General features: G+C 45.6%; 1 protein-coding gene across 1 annotated transcript in view; it reads left to right on the forward strand.

Moving 5' to 3' along the window:
- alox5 (arachidonate 5-lipoxygenase) overlaps positions 1 to 17,453 on the forward strand; it is an 83,065-nt gene that overhangs the window by 42,086 nt on the left and 23,526 nt on the right. The window contains exons 5-7 of the mRNA XM_033012456.1: positions 6,158 to 6,264; positions 9,437 to 9,609; positions 12,109 to 12,255. Coding sequence (XP_032868347.1) covers positions 6,158 to 6,264; positions 9,437 to 9,609; positions 12,109 to 12,255 — 427 coding nt within the window. The remainder of the gene's footprint in view (positions 1 to 6,157; positions 6,265 to 9,436; positions 9,610 to 12,108; positions 12,256 to 17,453) is intronic.

Here is a 17,453-nt window from a genome sequence, read left to right on the forward strand (position 1 = left end):
GGACACGGAGCAATCGCCGACCCCACTTTTTTTTTGCTAAACATCTATTTCCTTCAGGGTGTTTTTTTTTTTAAATTTCCCCCTGACCATTTCCGTACTTTTTCGATAGCTGCCATACCCGTTTGATGTCATCCTGCTCCTGGTCTCGGCCAGCACCGTTCTGCTGGACATGTGTGTGTGTGTGTGTGTGTGTGTGTGTTTGGTGGAGTCTGAGGGGAGAAGTGCCGGCACCAAGAGCGAGAGAACGCACGGACAGACGGACGAAAGCAAAGATCATAGAGCAGAATAGGTGACATTTCAGATCGAGACCCTTCTTCAGTGCATCAGGGGAAAGAGGAACAAGAGATATAGATGGTACTAAGGACAAATGAATGGAAGATATGCCTATATCTCCCGTTTCCTTGACTGTCAGTCTGAAGAAAAGTCTCGACCTGAAATGTCACCTATTCCGCTCTATGATCGTTGCTTTCGTCCGTCTGTCCGTGCGTTCTCTCGCTCTTGGTGCCGGCGTTTCTCCCCTGACACTCAGCCAAAGAAACACACACACACAGCATGTACGGCAGATCGATGCTGGCCGAGACCACGAGCAGGGCGAAGGATGAGATCAAACAGGTCATGGCAGCTATCGAAAAAGTTGAACTGAAATATTACCCAGTCCTTTTCTCCAGAGATGCTGCCTGATCCGCTGATTTACTCCAGCCTTTTGTGTCTGTCTTCGGTTTAAACCAGCATCTGGAGTTCCTCCCTGTACAAGGTATGTGCCGTTTCCGTGTGTATTAGCGTGTGTCCAGTCAGATTTGGCTTCCAGTCAGATGAACAGTCACACAAGTTTCCACACACACACTTACTTCAGCAAATAGAGACCAAGGTAGTGCTGACATTGATGGGGGAAATTTGATGAGGGTTTACTGCATTTAAAAATAAAATTAAAAAAAACATTTAAAACACTTAAAAACACACGAACTGTTCCTCCGCAACGATCATTACACTGCGTGAGGCATAACTGAAGTCGGGTCGGGTTTACTGAAATGGTGGAAGTTACACTCCGGTGGCAAGAAGCTTAACAGCCGGGATCTTGGGGTCCAATTCCACAGCTCCTTGAAAGTGCCAACACAGGTAGATGGAGTGGTAAAGAAGGCTTATGGTAAAGGCAACAGGCAGTGATGTTGCAGTTTTATTGGACTTTTGTTAGGCTGCATGTGGAGTATTGGGTGCAGTTCTGGTTGCCCCCATTACAGGAAGGATGTGGAGGCTTTGAAGAGGTTGCAGAAGAGGTTTATCGGAAGACTGTCTAGTTTGGAGGGTATCAGCGAGAAGGAGTGGTAACGGATAGGAATATATAAAGGAGAGGCGTAAATGCATGGACAGTCAACACCTTTATCCCAGGGTGGAAATGTCAAAGAATAGAGGGCGTTGTTTTAAAATGAAAGGGGCATAGTTTAAAGGGGATTTTTTAAGTTTAAAGATATGTTTTTTACACAGAGGGTTGTTGTTGCCTGGAATATGTTAACAATGATGTGGGCAGATAGGAGTGGCATTTAAGAGAATTTTGGATAGTTACATGGAGAGCAAGGAATGGAGGGATATGGACCACGTACAGGCAGTGGAAATGGCACTGTCAGAGCAACATGGATGAGTAAGCACAGTTTATTTAGTCAATGGTGCACACCATAACAGTGAAGGTGAAGGGGATGAATGTTCAGGGTTGTGAATGGGGAGCTTTGTTCTTGATGGAGCTGAGCTTCTTTCATAGTGTTGTGGAAGTCAACAATGCTGTTGATTCATACAGTGATGTTTCAGCACCTTTAAAGAATAAGAAAGGAGTTTCTAAGTTGCAGTGTCATAGAAACATAGAAAATAGGTGCAGAAGGAGGCCATTTGGCCCTTCGAGTCTGCACCGCCATTCATTGTGATCATGGCTGATCATCCACAATCAGTACCCCGTTCTCCCCCTATCCCTTGATTCCGCTAGCCCAGGGGTGAGGAATCTTTTCATGGTGGAAGGCCGCATTAAATAAGCTGTAATCTAATTAGGCCGCATCCAAGAAACTTCAATTAGATATACTTCAAAATGTACATTATTTTGTTAAAATAGCCCTCATGACTTACTGATGTTTTAATTGTGGCCATCAGTCAGGGAGGATTATTTCTTTGAATCTTCTTTTACTCTTTGGTATTTTAAATACATTCATTTTAGGATTAAAATAAAAATAATAAAAAATGAACAAAAACATCTTAATAATAATAACAAAATTTGTTCCACAAAATTTGGATTCATTCAAAATGCCGCACTTAATGGCTTAGATGGCCGCATGCGGCCTTAAGGCCACAGGTTCCCCACCCCTGCGCTAGCCCCTTTCGTGGTTACCAATACTCAAATTTGGATAAGATGACACAGACTCGGAGAATTCCTCAAGAAGTCGGAAAGCCTTTATTTGCAAACATCGGCTGGAACACTCAGGAAGACAAACGCCTGCCTGCTCCCTGACTGCTCACACATTGCAGCGGCTAGCTCCTTTTTATTACAGGTTTACAGTCATATCTCCTCTACCTTATCTTGCATACTCATACTCCTCTTGTACCCATCCATCCAGTAGGGGGCGCCGTCCACTTGGGTATGGCTGCCCAGCCTGCAGCTGTTTGCCTTTACACTTCTTTCTTTTATTTTTAGTGTGTTAAAAGGTGTTTTGTTTGGGGGTCTATTCTTTTTTATGTGAGGGATGGGGAAGGGGGAAACTGCTTTTCCTAGCCCCTCCCTGGTCAGATAAGCGTTTTTTCTCCGGGCAGCATCTTCGACCTGTCCTCGCGGCCCACCATCCAAGCTCACCAACGCGGCGTTTCCTGAAGCACGGCTTCGGCGGCGGCACAGCGCTGGAGCGCAATCACGGAGCGGAGAGGGCGATGCTTTGCCCGGGTCGCCGCGCGGAGCTCCGGAATGCTGAGACTGCAGGTGAACATCACGGAGCTGCGGGACTGTGGAGCGGGCTGCCGCGGGCGGCGGCGCTGAACTTTACATCGGGAGCCTAGGATCTCTCGCCGAGATCGCCAGTGGTGGAGCTCCATCCAGCGCGGCCTGTTTGCTTCGGAAGCCGCGGTCTCCGGTAAGGAAGCGGCCGTTCCAGGTATCCCAAGCCGCTGAGAGGGTTATCCCGACGCCGGAACATCATCACCCGGCAAGAAGGGCCTGAAACATCGGGCCCCGTAGCGGCGACTGCGGAGGCCACAAAAGGCCCCGACTATGGGTGGACAAGGGGATGGGGACTGGACTTTGTGCCTTCCCTCACAGTGGGAACCATTGTGGGGGGATGTTTTTTATGTTTATTGTTAAATTCCTTTATAGTGTTATGTGGTATTCTTATCAATGTGCTGCAATGGCAACTTGTATTTCACTACACCAATTGGTGCATGTGACAATAAATGAACCTTATGAACCTTCTATACTGACACTCTCTGTCCTGCCACCATTAACTTCCATTGTTGGTTCAGCCTTATCTGAATTCTTATATCTCTTCCCGTATCTCTTCTTCTTTCGCTACCCTTATTTCCCAGCTGTCACTCTAATCTCCCAGCTGTCACTCTAACTCACCCATCACCCTCTATTTCGCTACCCTTATCTCCCAGCTACAACTGGCTCGTTACAAAGATTACATACCAGTTACAATGTTTTTAATGCCAGTTTATAGGTTGAATACAAAGATACAAATGAATTATTAAGCAGCAGGCAGTGAAGAAAGCGAATGGTATGTTGGCATTCATAGCAAAAGGATTTGAGTATAGGAGCAGGGAGATTCTACTGCAGTTGTACAGGGTCTTGGTGAGACCACACCTGGAGTATTGCGTACAATTTTGGTCTCCAATTCTGAGGAAAGACATTCTTGCCATAGAGGGAGTACAGAGAAGGTTCACCAGACTGATTCCTGGGATGTCAGGACTTTCATATGAAGAAAGACTGTATAGACTCAGCTTGTACTCGCTAGAATTTAAAAGATTGAGGGGGGATCTTATAGAAACTTACAAAATTCTTAAGGGGTTGGACAGGCTAGATGCAGGAAGATTGTTCCCAATGTTGGGGAAGTCCAGGTCAAGGGGTCACAGTTTGAGGATAAAGGGGAAATCCTTTAGGACTGAGATGAGAAAAACATTTTTCACACAGAGAGTGGTGAATTTCTGGAACTCCCTGCCACAGAAGGTAGTTGAGGCCAGTTCATTATCTATATTTAAGAGGGAGTTAGATGTGGCCCTTGTGGCTAAAGGGATCAGGGGGTATGGAGAGAAGGCAGGTACAGGATACCGAGTTGGATGATCAGCCATGATCATATTGAATGGCGGTGCAGGCTCGAAAGGCCGAATGGCCTACTCCTGCACCTATTTTCTATGTTTCTAATACAAAGATACACAAGTAGAAATAAGTAACTTGTCTACTGAGTAAATGATTCAATTAAATGACTAATAATAACATGAGTGTGCTGCTAAACAACTAACAATCACGTGAGCATTAAGTAAAATAGCTGACGTCTGATGCTGCTATGTATGTACTTCCATACCCCTAGCCCTCTAACTTTCTTTTAAATTCATCCAGCGAATTCCACAAATTCACAACTGGGTGAAAAAGTTTTTTCTCATTTCAGTTTTAAATGGCCTCCCCTTTAGCCCCTGGTTCTGGACTCCCCCATCATTGGGAACATTTTTACTGCATCTAGCTTGTCCAGTCCTTTTAGAATTTTATACATTTCAATAAGATGCCCTCTCATCCTTCTAAATTCCAGCAAATACAAGCCCAGTCTTTCCAATCTTTCCTTATATGACAGTCCCACCATCACGGGGATTAACCTTGTGAACCTACGCTGCATTGCCTCAATAGCAAGGATGTTCTGCCTCAAATTAGGAGACCAAAACACAATACTCCAGATGTGGTCTCACCAGGGCCCTGTACAACTGAAGAAGGACCTATACTCCTATACTCAAATCATCTCGTTATGAAGGACAACATGCCATTGGTTTTCTTCTCTGCCTGCTGTAGCTGCATGTTTACTTTCAGTGACTGTTGTACAGGGACACCCAGGTCTCGTTGCACTTCCCTTTTTCCTAATCTGACACCATTGAGATAATAATCTGCTTCCTTGTTCTTGCCGCCAAAGTGTATAACTCACTGAACCTGTCCAAGTCGCCTTGCAACCTCCTAGCATCCTCTTTGTAGTTCACACTGCCACCCAGCGTTGTGTCATCTGCAAATTTGCTAGTGTTACTTTTAATCCCATCATCAAAATCATTTATATTGTAAATAGTTGCGGCCCCAGCACCGAACCTTGCGGCACTCCACTCGCCACTGCCTGCCATTCTGACAAGGACCCGTTTATTCCTATTTCCTGTCTGCCAACCAATTCTCTATCCATGTCAATACCTTACCACCAATACCATGTGCTCTAATTTTGCCCACTATTCTCCTATGTGGGACCTCATTAAATCCTCTCTGAAAGTCCAGATACACTACATCCACTGGCTCCCCTTCATCCATTTTACTTGTCACATCCTCTAAAAATTCCAGAAGATTAGTCATGGCCCCTTCATGAATCCATGCTGACTTGGGCCAATCCTTTTACTGCTATCAAAATGTGCTGTTATTACTTCTTTAATAATTGACCAGCATCTTCCACACCACCGATGTCAGGCTAATGGGTCCATAATTCCCCATTTTCTCTCTTGCTCCTTTCTTGAAAAGTGGGATAACATTATCTACCCTCCAATCCACAGGAACTGATCCTGAATCTATAGAACATTGGAAAATGATCACCAATGCATCCACAATTTCCAGAGCCATCTCCTTGAGTACCCTCGGATGCAGACCATCTTTTCTCACGGCACTTTCTGCGACAAATCCGCTCCCTTGGAGCAAACCTTGTTATATTAGCTGATAAATTGACTAATTTACTGATTTGCTAATTAAATTCCTCAGCCAATCCATGCACTCACTCCTTCACCTGCCCTTCCTCTGCCGACCTTGACCTGACGGATTCAACTGCACGGAATGAACCCTTACGGGCACCAGTGTCCCTGCCCTCCATCTCTCCTATCTCTGATATAGATACCTCACACATCTTAGATAGACAGAAGTATAGGATCATGCAGGCTTCTAACTGAAAACTTTTTTTTTGTACAGGATGGAGAATCTGTATCTGAATCGGTTCATGTACATGTTTCAGACTTCATGGACTGATTTTGCTGATTTTGAGCAGATCTTTGTCCGAATTAGCAATACAATTTCAGGTGAGTCACATTCTATGTGCTTTGAAAAAAGCAAGTCCTCCATTCCCCAGGTTACACACCAGTATTCAGGTGGTCTACTGACCAGGAAAACCTTCCACTCCTAACCAGAGGATTAACACCAGGATTTATTTTGGATTAGAATGTAGTTAGTTCCTCTCGCCTGAGCGTTTAACAGTCGTAGAGTTGTACTGCTCAGAAACTGGCCCTTCAGCCCACCACATCCAGGCTCACCATTTTTTTAAATTTATTAATCCCATTTTCCACATTAGGACTGCATTGTTCAACAATCTGCATAGTAATGTGCCTGCCTAAATGCCTCTTACACTTAGTAATTTGTATCTAATTCCACCACTCATTCTATATCTAATTTTGTTTTCATTTGAGTATCCATTACCTATTTCCTATTGAAGGCTGTTGTTTAGTCTGTGTCCACCACCCTCTCCTAGGTCTTGACCTTGATTCTGGAGGCAATGCGGCACTGTGGCACAGCTGGAAGAGCTACTGCTCACAGCGCCAGAGACCCAGGTTCAGCCTTGACCTCAGTTGCTGTCTATGTGCAGTTTGCACATTCTCCCTGTGACTGTGTGAGTTTCCTCGGGGTGCTCCGTTTTGTTCCACATTCCAAAGGCATGTGGGTTAATTGGCTGTAAATTGCCTCTAGTGTGTAGTGCAGTGGTTCCCAAACTTTTTGAGCACATGGAATACAGGTATAATAAGGTTAACCTTGCAGCACTCGTTTGACCTAGCATCCATTCCTCCTCCTCTCTCCCAAACATCCCCGGGCTGTCCTCTACTTCCCTCACAAGCTCCCCTTCTCAGTTAAAGTTTAGATTTCCCTCCCTGCCCTCAACTCTCTCCCACTCCCTCCCCTTCATCTTTCCCCCACTCTTTCTCTCCCACTATCTTTCCCTCCCCCACTTTTTCTCCCTCCCCCACTATCTCCATCTCCGCCAGTCTCCATTTCCCTCTCCTCCCCTCTCCCTCCCTCTCCTCCCTCTCCCTCCTCCCCCCTCTCCCTCTCTCTCCTTCCCCCTCTCCCTCCCTCTCCTCCCCCCTCTCCTCCTCCCTCTCTCTGCCCCCACTATCTCTTCCTCCCCCTCCCCCACTCTCCCTCTCCCTCACCCTCTCCCTCTCTCTCTTTTTCTCTCCCCGGGGTTTTCTCTTTGCCGCTTTTTAGCAAAGATTATAGCTCTGCTCTATAATCTTTGGTCTGGAGAAGGGGAGAGTGAGGGGGGGAGGAGGAGGAGGAGAGTGAGAAGCCGAAGTGAAATACAGAGCTGTCAATGAGGAGAAAGAGTGTGAGGGGGGAGGCGAGGGAAGGGGAGAGGAGAGAGTGGGAGGAGAGGGAGGGCAAGGAGCTGGAGCTTAAGGCAGCTGTCAGTGAGTTGGGGAGATGAGAAACAAGGACGAGTGTGCGGGGTTAGAGTGTGAGGGGAATGAGAAGCTGAAGCAAAATACAGAGCTGTCAGTGAGCGTGAGAAGTAGAGAGCAGCGGAGATTGGGGAATGAGGGAGTTTGAGGGGCAGTGAGGAGAGTGAAGGGCAGTGAGAAAGTGTGTGAGGGGAAAGAGAGAGAGAGTGCGAGGGAGTGAGAGAGATAGTGCAAGGGAGAGGGACTGGGGAGAGAGGAGACAGTGAGGGGCAGGGACCAGATAGAGAGGGGGCAGTGAATAGACAATGGGTGCAGGAGTAGGCCATTTGAAAGCATCCAGAGAACCTGCCTCCATGAGGCAGAGAATTCCACAGAGAAAACATTTCCTCGTCTCCTTTCTAAATGGCTTACTCCTTATTCTTAAACTGCGGCCCCTGGTTCTGGACTCCCCCAACATCGGGAACATGTTTCCTGCCTCTTGCATGTCCAAGCCCTTAACAATCTTATATATTTCAATGAGATCCCCTCTCATCTTTCTAAACTCCAGAGTGTACAAGCCCAGCTTCTCTATTCTCTCAGCATATGACAGTCCTGCCATCCCGGGAATTAACCTTGTAAACCTACGCTACACTCCCTCAATAGCAAGAATGTCCTTCCTCAAATTAGGGGACCAAAACTACACACGATACTCCAGGTGTGGTCTCACTAGGGCTCTGTACAACTGCAGAAGGACCTCTTTGCTCCTATATGCGATTCCTCTTGTTCAAAAGGCCAACATGCCATTCGCTTTCTTCACTGCCTGCTGTACCTGAATGCTTACTTTCATAGACTGATGTACAAGGACCCCCAGATCCCATTGTACTACCCCTTTTCCCAACTTGACGCCATTTAGATAGTAATCTGCCTTCCTGTTTTTGCTACCAAAGTGGTAAACCTCACTTTTATCCGCATTAAACTTTATCTGCCATGCATCTGCCCACTTCCCCAACCTGTCCAAGTCACCCTGCATTCTCATAGCATCCTCCTCACAGTTCACACTGCCACCCAGCTTTGTGTCATCTGCAATTTGCTAAAGTTACTTTGAATCTCTTCATCCAAATCATTGATGTATATTGTAAATAGCTGCGGTCCCAGCACCGAGCCTTGCTGTACCCCACTAGTCACTGCCTGCCATTCTGAAAGGGACCCGTTAATCCCTACTCTATGTTTCCTGTTTGCCAGCCACTTCTCTATCCATGTCAGCATTCTACCCCCAGTACCATGTGCCCTATTTTGCCCACTAATCTCCTATGTGGGACCTTATCAAATGCTTTCAGAAGGTCCAGGGGGACTGACCCTGACACTGAGGGTGGAGTGGTTCAAGATGGTACAGGGGTGGACAGTGAGGGGGCAGAGAGGGATGGGGGGGGGGGGGGGAGTGGTTACCTTTACACGGACGGTGGCATGGCTGTAGAACGTACAGGAGGTGGACACACGTTACAAATATTCAGCTTTGCACAAAATCCACTCAAAGGCACAAATTAGGGTCAGTGAAACAGGAGACAAATCTAGATGGAGCTTCACACAGATCAGGAGTAGAACAGGAGATCTTCCCCTGAACTCCATTGGTGTTGTGATCCAGTTGGAGTTTCGAAGAGAGAGATGGTTGGATTATTCTTGGTGAGGAAGTTCAAGTGTCATTGAACAAGGAGAGGTGATTAGAGGTTAGACAACTGTACTCGGGGAAGTGGGGAGGACAGGGTGGAAGCAGTGAAATAATCGCACCTACCCTACCCATGTGCTTCTCCCGTACCACTGTCAGACTACGTCATGCAGCACTGGCAGGAGGACTTCATGTTCGGCTACCAGTTCCTCAACGGCTGCAATCCTGTCGTTTTTGAGAAGTGCAACAAACTCCCGGACAACTTTCCAGTTACTACTGAAATGGTGGATACCAGCCTGGAACGGAACCTCACCCTAGAGGAAGAGATTAAGGTAAAACTCATCACTGGCATACAACGCTAAACACTGGGGCAATGTTACAACATTTTGAGATTTTAAAAATCAAGACTGCAATTTATCCCATCAGATAAAGCATAAAAATAAGTTTAATTTGACACCTAATTCACTTTCATATCTTCAGTAATAAAAAAGTTATGGCCATTTTCATAGTTGGAAATTAGCATCTTGTTCCCTATTGCTTTTGCATTGACTTAACACAAAAGCTGTGATCGAGGACAGTCAAAGCCCATAACTTTATTAAAAATTAAGAAAACTGAAAGAAATTTTCAGTTATTATAGATTGAAGCATTCTGAAACAAATATGAAACAATCTTACTTGGATGACCTGAAATTAATGCATATAATTAGTTAGTTACCCAATTGGACCTAATTACATAATTCAATTACTAGATCTAAACATCTATCCATTTCTTAAGAAAAGATCAACATTTTTAAATAGCCTAAGTGTCCAAATAACATACACACAATAATTCACAATATAACATGATTTTTAAATATCGTCATGGATTTATAGGCCAAATGGAAGAAATTTAGTGTTTAATACCTGCAAATTAATGGCCATTTAAATCATCTTGCAAGTGGGATTTTCTGGAACGCGATCATTTGGAACGTTGTAGTTGCAGTGAATTTGAGCCCCATATCGGCAGGAAAAATACTGCCGGTTCGGAGAAGCTCAAAGTCACCTTTTCGCAACTTAAAATTTTGATTAAAGGGAACTTAAGAAGCACTTTTTAATGTAAAAATAAACAGCCTACCTTGCTTGTCCCCTATGTGAGATCCGTGCCGTTGTCGGCGTTCACGGCTTTAGAAAATGATTTTTAATTTACTATAATAATTAAATTATCCAACTTAGTTTAAACATAAGTGCAGAGAACGGCAGTCGCAGCAATTTTTCTTGAGCAATTAAACAGGCTGATGAACATCGATTTAAACAGCCTGGAGGAAATGGCATTTTAAACCCGCCCCCCTCTCAAAGGCGCCAAAGTCGCGCACACGGGCAGTGACAGAACTGCAGCGCCGCTGAAGGTAAGTTTTGCAACATACCTACACTGTAGTGTACCTGTGCACAGACACCTTGCTAAACACTAGGGCACTGCAGTGTAACTGACCATGGACACCCCCTAAACACTAGGGGGAACGACAGTGTAGCTGACCTTAGATACCCACTAAACACTGGGGCACTGCAGCATAATGAAGGCTGGCACAGCTGGTGGAGTTGCTGCTGCACAGAACTAGGGACCCAGCCTCAACCCTGACTTTGCGAGCTGTCAGTGTAGAGTTTGCACATTCTCCCACATCCCAAAGACACGCAGGTTTAAACGTCAATTGGCCTTCTGTAAATTGCCCCTAGTGTGTAGGAAGTGGATTGGAAAGTGGGATAACATAGAACTAATGTGATTGGGTGATTGATGGTCGGTGTGGGCTCAGTGGGCTGAAGGTCCTGTTTCCATGCTGTATCTCTAAATACAATACAATATAATACAATAATACTTTATTAGCCAAGTATGTTTTGCAACATACGAGGAATTTCATTTACCAAGTTAGTCATACAAATAAAAAGCAACAGAACACACAAAAAACTTTTTAACATAAACATCCACCACAGTGGCTTCTCCACATTCCTCACTGTGAAGGAAGGCGAAAAAAAGTTACATTTCTTCCCTTCTTTGTTCTCCCGCGGTCGGGGGCCTTGAGCGTTCCGTTGACGGGACAGTCTTATTCCTGTAGCCGGCGGTCGGGCCCTACACGTTGGCGATCAAGCTCTCGCATCGGGGGATCTCAGCTCCCCCGTGCCGGCGATCGGACTCCGGGTTGGGGCTTGTCGAACCTTCTGCGTCGTTGGAGCTCCCGACATCTACGGTCTCTACACGAGACTCCGAGCTCTCGATGGTAAGGTCTGCAGGCTGTGGTTGGAGCGATCGCAGGCAAAGGATTGGCTCCGATAGTAAGTCCACGCCCCACGGGGGGGGGGCTCAAAGTCATTCCCGAGTGAGGCCTCCAGCTCCACGATGTTAGGCCGCAGAGCGACCGGAGATACGACCCGGAAAACAATCGCATCTCCGGCAAGGTAAGAAATTGAGAAAAAGTTTCACCCGACCCCCTCCCCCGCCCACACGTAAAAGGAACCAGAGAACATTTGCACAAACTTTTAAAACACGCTAAAACAAAAAAAAAGATGAAAAAACACACTATAACAAAGAAAAGACGAAATAACAGACTGTTGGCGAGGCTGCCAATAGTACGGCGCCCCCAGTGGTACTAAACTAAACTAAACTAAACCAAACTACCACAGATAACATGCTAAACAGTGGGGGCACTGCAGAATGTAACTAATCTGAGATACCAACCTAAACACTGGGGCACTATAGAGTTTAATTAACGAAGGCATGGCTTGTGTGGCCGTGTCACCAACTTCTCTCCCATAGTGAGTCCGTTGTTTTATGATATTCTTGTGCTTTTTACTGTGGACAGGAAGGTAACATTTACCTGGCAGACTATAAGCTCATGGATGGAATTCCTGCCAACGCTACTGACCCCTGCACCATGCAGTACCTGACAGCACCCATCTGCTTGTTGTACAATAACTTAAGGAAGAAGCTGGTTCCCATCGCAATCCAGGTAATCAGGAAGGCAGCCCAGGAGAACAAGGCAGCAGTATGGAGCTGCAGCAATCAGGCTGGCACTGCCAGTGTCTGCTGATTGGATTGGTGAGCCAAGGGGGCCAATGATGCATGTGAAAGGTGGTATGAAGGGGGAGTTGGAGCCAGGCCCTGCAATGGTGAGGGAACCGTTCAAGCAGCAGCTCAGTAAAACCCATTGTGATAGAGTTCTCCATTAATCTCACTGCACTGGCTCTTCCCCTGTTGTCCTGTCAGTCCTCTCTTTAGTAGAGTGTTTACCTGGTCCCATGTTGAAAGCTACCGTTAATTTCACTTCTAACTTTACAATTAAATCGAGATCGTACCAACCCGCTGCATTAACCACTGCTTGTCCCTTATTTGTCCCTCTTCAATAGGGTGGTGCAGCTGGTAAAGCTGATGCCACACAACATCTGAGACTCAGGTTTGATCCAGACCTTGGGTGTTGGCTGTGTGGATTTAGCATGTTCTTCCTGCGACATTGTTGGTTTCCTCCGGGTACTCCAGTTTCCTCCCACATCCCAGAGATATGTGGATTTGCAGGTTAATTGGTCTCTGTAAATTGTCCCTGGTAAGTAGGGAGTGGATGCAAAAGTGGGATAACATAGATGAATGGCCGGCGTGGACCAATGGGCTTGTTTCCATGCTGTGTCTTTCAATCAATTCCATCAGTTTATTCCAGTTTACCAACTGTCCTCCCCCTGAAATAATATCCCACTATTTACTTTCAAAATGTGATCACTTGTGTTAAATCTCTTCTGGCTTTCTCTAGAGAGCAGGACCCACTTTCCCATCTCCCAATGTTACTGAAATTCCTCGTCTTTGATATCATTGTAATGAATCTCTGGACCCTCTGCAAGACCCTAGCATCCTTGCCCGAATGGTGTCCAGAACTGTATGTTGAGTCTGATTGACTCCCAGTCAATGATTCCAGAACTGTTAGAGTGCATCATTTACATCATGGAAGGAAAAAGGTTGTTATTTTTCATAAAAAGATTGCAGCAAGAAAGACAAGAGAATAGACAATAGGTGCAGGAGTAGGCCATTCGGCCCATCCAGTCAGCACTGCCATTCAATGTGATCATGGCTGATCATCCCCAATCAGTACCTCGTTCCTGCCTTCTCCCCATATCCCGACTCCGCTACTTTTACGAGCCCATCCTCTCTCTTGAAAGCATCCAGAGAACCTGCCTTCACCGCCCTCTGAGGCAGAGAATTCCACAGACTCACCACTCTCTGTGAGAAAAAGTGTTTCCTCGTCTCCGTTCTAAATGGCTTACTCCTTATTCTTAAAACTGTGGCCCCTGGTTCTGGACTCCCCCAACATCGGGAACATGTTTCCTGGCTCTATCGTGTCCAAGCCCTTAACAATCTTATATGTCTCAATGGGATTCCCTCTCATCCTTCTAAACTATAAACTTTACAATTAATAGAAGAACTTTACAACTAAAAGAAGGAAGGTAGAGACAGGAAAAGCATTTGGTTTTACACACCATTTACCACGCAAGAACAATACTAAGTGCTATGTAGTCTAAACATTAAATAGCTACTTTTATCAGTCAGAAAAAGTGTAGGTCAGTTTATTCACTGCATGGTGGATATTTTCAACAAATGTGGTTTTAATGGAGAATGTTAGCTTCTTGGTGGATTGAGATAAGCTGGCAAGTAGTTGTCTGAAATGCATTAAATCTCTGGAATTTTATGCAACAATTGAGGGGATCTGTCCGAGGTACAAAAAGCAAGAGAGGCATGTATAGGGGAGGCAGTAAACGTTTCCCCGTGGTAAGAAGGCCTGCAACAAATGGCATACCAAAGAGATCATTGTTGGGTCCACTGTTGTTCATTATTTATATTAAAGATTTGGATGAGAATGTCGGTGGCATGGTTAGTAAGTTTGCAGATGACACAAAATTAGTGGTATGGTCTACTGTGAAGGATATTTATTACAAAGGGATCTTGGGTGAGGAATGACAGATGGAGTTTAATTCAGATCAAGGCAAGGTATTGCATTTTTGTAAGACAGCCAAGGGAAGGACTTGCACAGTAAATTGTAAGGACCTGGGGAGTGTTGTAGAACAGGGAGACATCAGGATGCAGGGTACATAGTTTCATGAAAGTGGTGACAAAGGTATCACTTTATGGTTGAGAAGATGTTTGACATGCTTGCCTTCATCGTTCAGTGTATCAAATACAGAAGTCTGGATGTCACATTACAACATGACATACAAGACAGACAAGAAGTACAAGATGTTTGTAAGCCCAAATTGGGAGTACCATGTATAGTTCTGATATACGAACCATGTCATTACATTGTAATTGGTGCAAAACGTTTTATGACAATGTTACCAAGACTGGAGGGTTTCAGATATAAGGAGAGGCTGGAAGGGTTGGGCCTTTTTCTCTGGAGAGTTGAAGGGGAAGGGCTGACCTTGTAGGAGTATATAAAATTGTGAGGTTTAAAAGGGTGGGGTGGGAGAAAGTCTGGCGAGTGATATGTGGATACAGGTGAAGGGGTTTGATTTGTGGATGGGCAGACAAAGGCAGGAAATGAAAAGGAAGGTGAAATGTAAAGATCACAGGGATTGTCCTGTGAACCATTCTGACTACCGTTCATTAGAAAGTTGTGACTACAACATGGATTTTGGAAAAGAGTCCTACAGCAAGGAGAAGTTACTCCACGGAGTTTAGATGGTTAAGGTTTACGTGATTGTTTGATTGACATGTTCAGGAGGTAAGGAGTAAGTGAGAGGACGGAGAGAAAGAATTTTTATTGATTGATGAGTCAAAGGCCACAGAACCAAGCATAAATATTCGAGCCAGGACTCTCAGGACTGAGTTAGTAGAAATTTGGAACTCTCTGGAATTGTTATTATTTCTGGAAAAAAAAAAGAGTGAGATTAACTCAGCGGATCGGGAACATCTCTGGAGGACATGGGCAGGCGATATTTTGGGTCGAGAGCCTTTGTCGGGGGAGGATTGGGCAGGTGGGGGGGGGGGGGAACAAAGCCTGGGAAGTGACTGGTGAGGTGGGGGTGGGTTGATTGGCAGATGAGTCGCAAAGGCCAGAGATGGGAAGGGGACAAAATGGGTGTCAGATTAGGAGATTAAAGGAGTGAATTTTAAACCCAGAGGAAGGGATGTGATGGAAGGGGATAGGGGGGGAAAAGATAAAGAGGGGTGGGATAGTTAAAATAACATGTGCGCACCAAGCTGGGGCACAGGAACAAGAGGGGGGGGGGAGGGAAGAAGAGAAGGTGTTACCAATAATTCAGTGTCAGAAACAGAAGTACTGGGATATAATTCAACATTCATATCGTTGGGTTGTAAGATACCCAAGCGGAATATGAGGTGCTGTTCCTCCAATTTGTCTCAGTCTGGCAATGGAGGAGGCCCAGGACACAAAGGTCGGTAGGGGAATATAAAAGAGGGTTTTTTTATACCTGCATCTGTAGTTCCATGTATCTGCATTCTACTATTACTGGACATGTTGACTGTAGAGTGTAAACAGATATAACATAGAACAATACAGCACAAGATAGGGGCACAATGTTTATGCCGAACATGTCCAGTAACATTTCTCTGTCCTGATCCAAGTGTTTTCTGTTCAGAAATTATATCCCAATGCTGCAGTTTTGTACTCCTTAATTCTGCCTCTTTTTTTTCAGAAGAACCTTTTAGTGCTTTTGTTTCTTGGTCTTTTTGTGAAGACGATCGACAGACCTACTTCTGTTTCTGACACTGAATGTACTTTGGTCTCTTGTATGAATGTAAAAGTTTCAACCATCGAATTTTTCCAAAAAATGTGCAAAGTTCCAAGATTTCCTATTACTAGTCAAAGGAGAGCACCGATAACACCCAGAAATGGGCATGAGGGGGAGGAATTAAATGAAATCAGCGTTAATAGAGAAATAATGCCGGGGAATTTGACAGGATTGAAGACCGACAATTCCCCAGGGCCCCGATAGAACTGAGAATAAATGACATATAAGTGCTAGAGTAACTCATCGGGTCAGGGAGTATCCCTGGAGCAGTAGTTCCAAAACGGCGTGACTCGAAGAGTGGTGTGCTGTGTAGCCATTCTGTGTGTGCCATGGTTTAAAAAAAAATTCACACAAGGTCTGTGTCCAGTGACTGAGTCCCATGGGGTGGAATTGAGACACAGCAGCAGGTCAGAGGCAAGAGGGCGGTTGGAATCCTGGCCACAGGATGCTCCGGGAAGTAGAACACATCTGTCCTCTCCCTGTATGGTTTACTACCGCGCCACCCTCAGAGTCAGGGTCAGCCCCTCCCCCCCCCCACTGTCCCCTCCCACTTTATGCCTCGTTGTCCCCTCTCAGTCTCTGCCCCCTCATTCCCCCCTCTTACTCTGTGCCCCCTTACTCCCCCCTCTTACTCTGTGGCCCCTTACGCTCTTTGCCCCCTCACTGTCCATCGCCTGTACACACTGTCCATTCACAGTGCGCGATAAGTGAATAACGTTTAGTGCAAGGTAAAGCCAGCAATGCCCGATCAAGGGTAGTCCGAGGGTCATCAAAGAGGTAGATCATAGTTCAGTGCTGCTCTCTGGTGTGGTAGGATGATTCAATTGCCTGACAACAGCTGGGAAGAAACTGTCCCTGAATCTGATGGTGTGGGTTTTCACACCTTTTGCCTGATGGGAGAGGGGAGAGGAGTGAGTGGCCAGGGTGCGACTCGTCCTTGATTAAGCTGTTGGCCTTGCCAAGGCAGCGTGGGGTATAAACAGAGTCAATAGAAGGGAGATCGGTTTGTGTGATGGTCTGGGCTGCTTTCACAATTCGCTGCAATTTCTTGTGGTCTTCAATGGAACTGTTCCCAATTCAAGCTGTGATGCATCATGATAAAATGCTTTCTATGGTGCATCTGTAGAAGTTGGTGAGAGTTGTTGGGGACATGCCAAACTCTCTAAGCCTTCCAAGGAAGTAGAGATGTTTGTGTGCTTTTTGGTCGTTGCTTCAATGTGGGTTGTCCAGAAGTTATTGGTGATATTGACACCTGGGAATCTCTACTTCGGCACCGTCAATGCAAAGTGGGGCGTGCGTACCGCTTCACTTCCTGAAGTCCATCACTATCTTGCTGACGTTGAGAGAAAGGTTGTTGTCTCGACACCAAGACACGAGGTTCTCAATCTCCTTCCTGTACTCCGTCTCATCACTATTG

Source organism: Amblyraja radiata, chromosome 37, assembly GCF_010909765.2.
Source record: "Amblyraja radiata isolate CabotCenter1 chromosome 37, sAmbRad1.1.pri, whole genome shotgun sequence".
NCBI lineage: Eukaryota > Metazoa > Chordata > Chondrichthyes > Rajiformes > Rajidae > Amblyraja > Amblyraja radiata.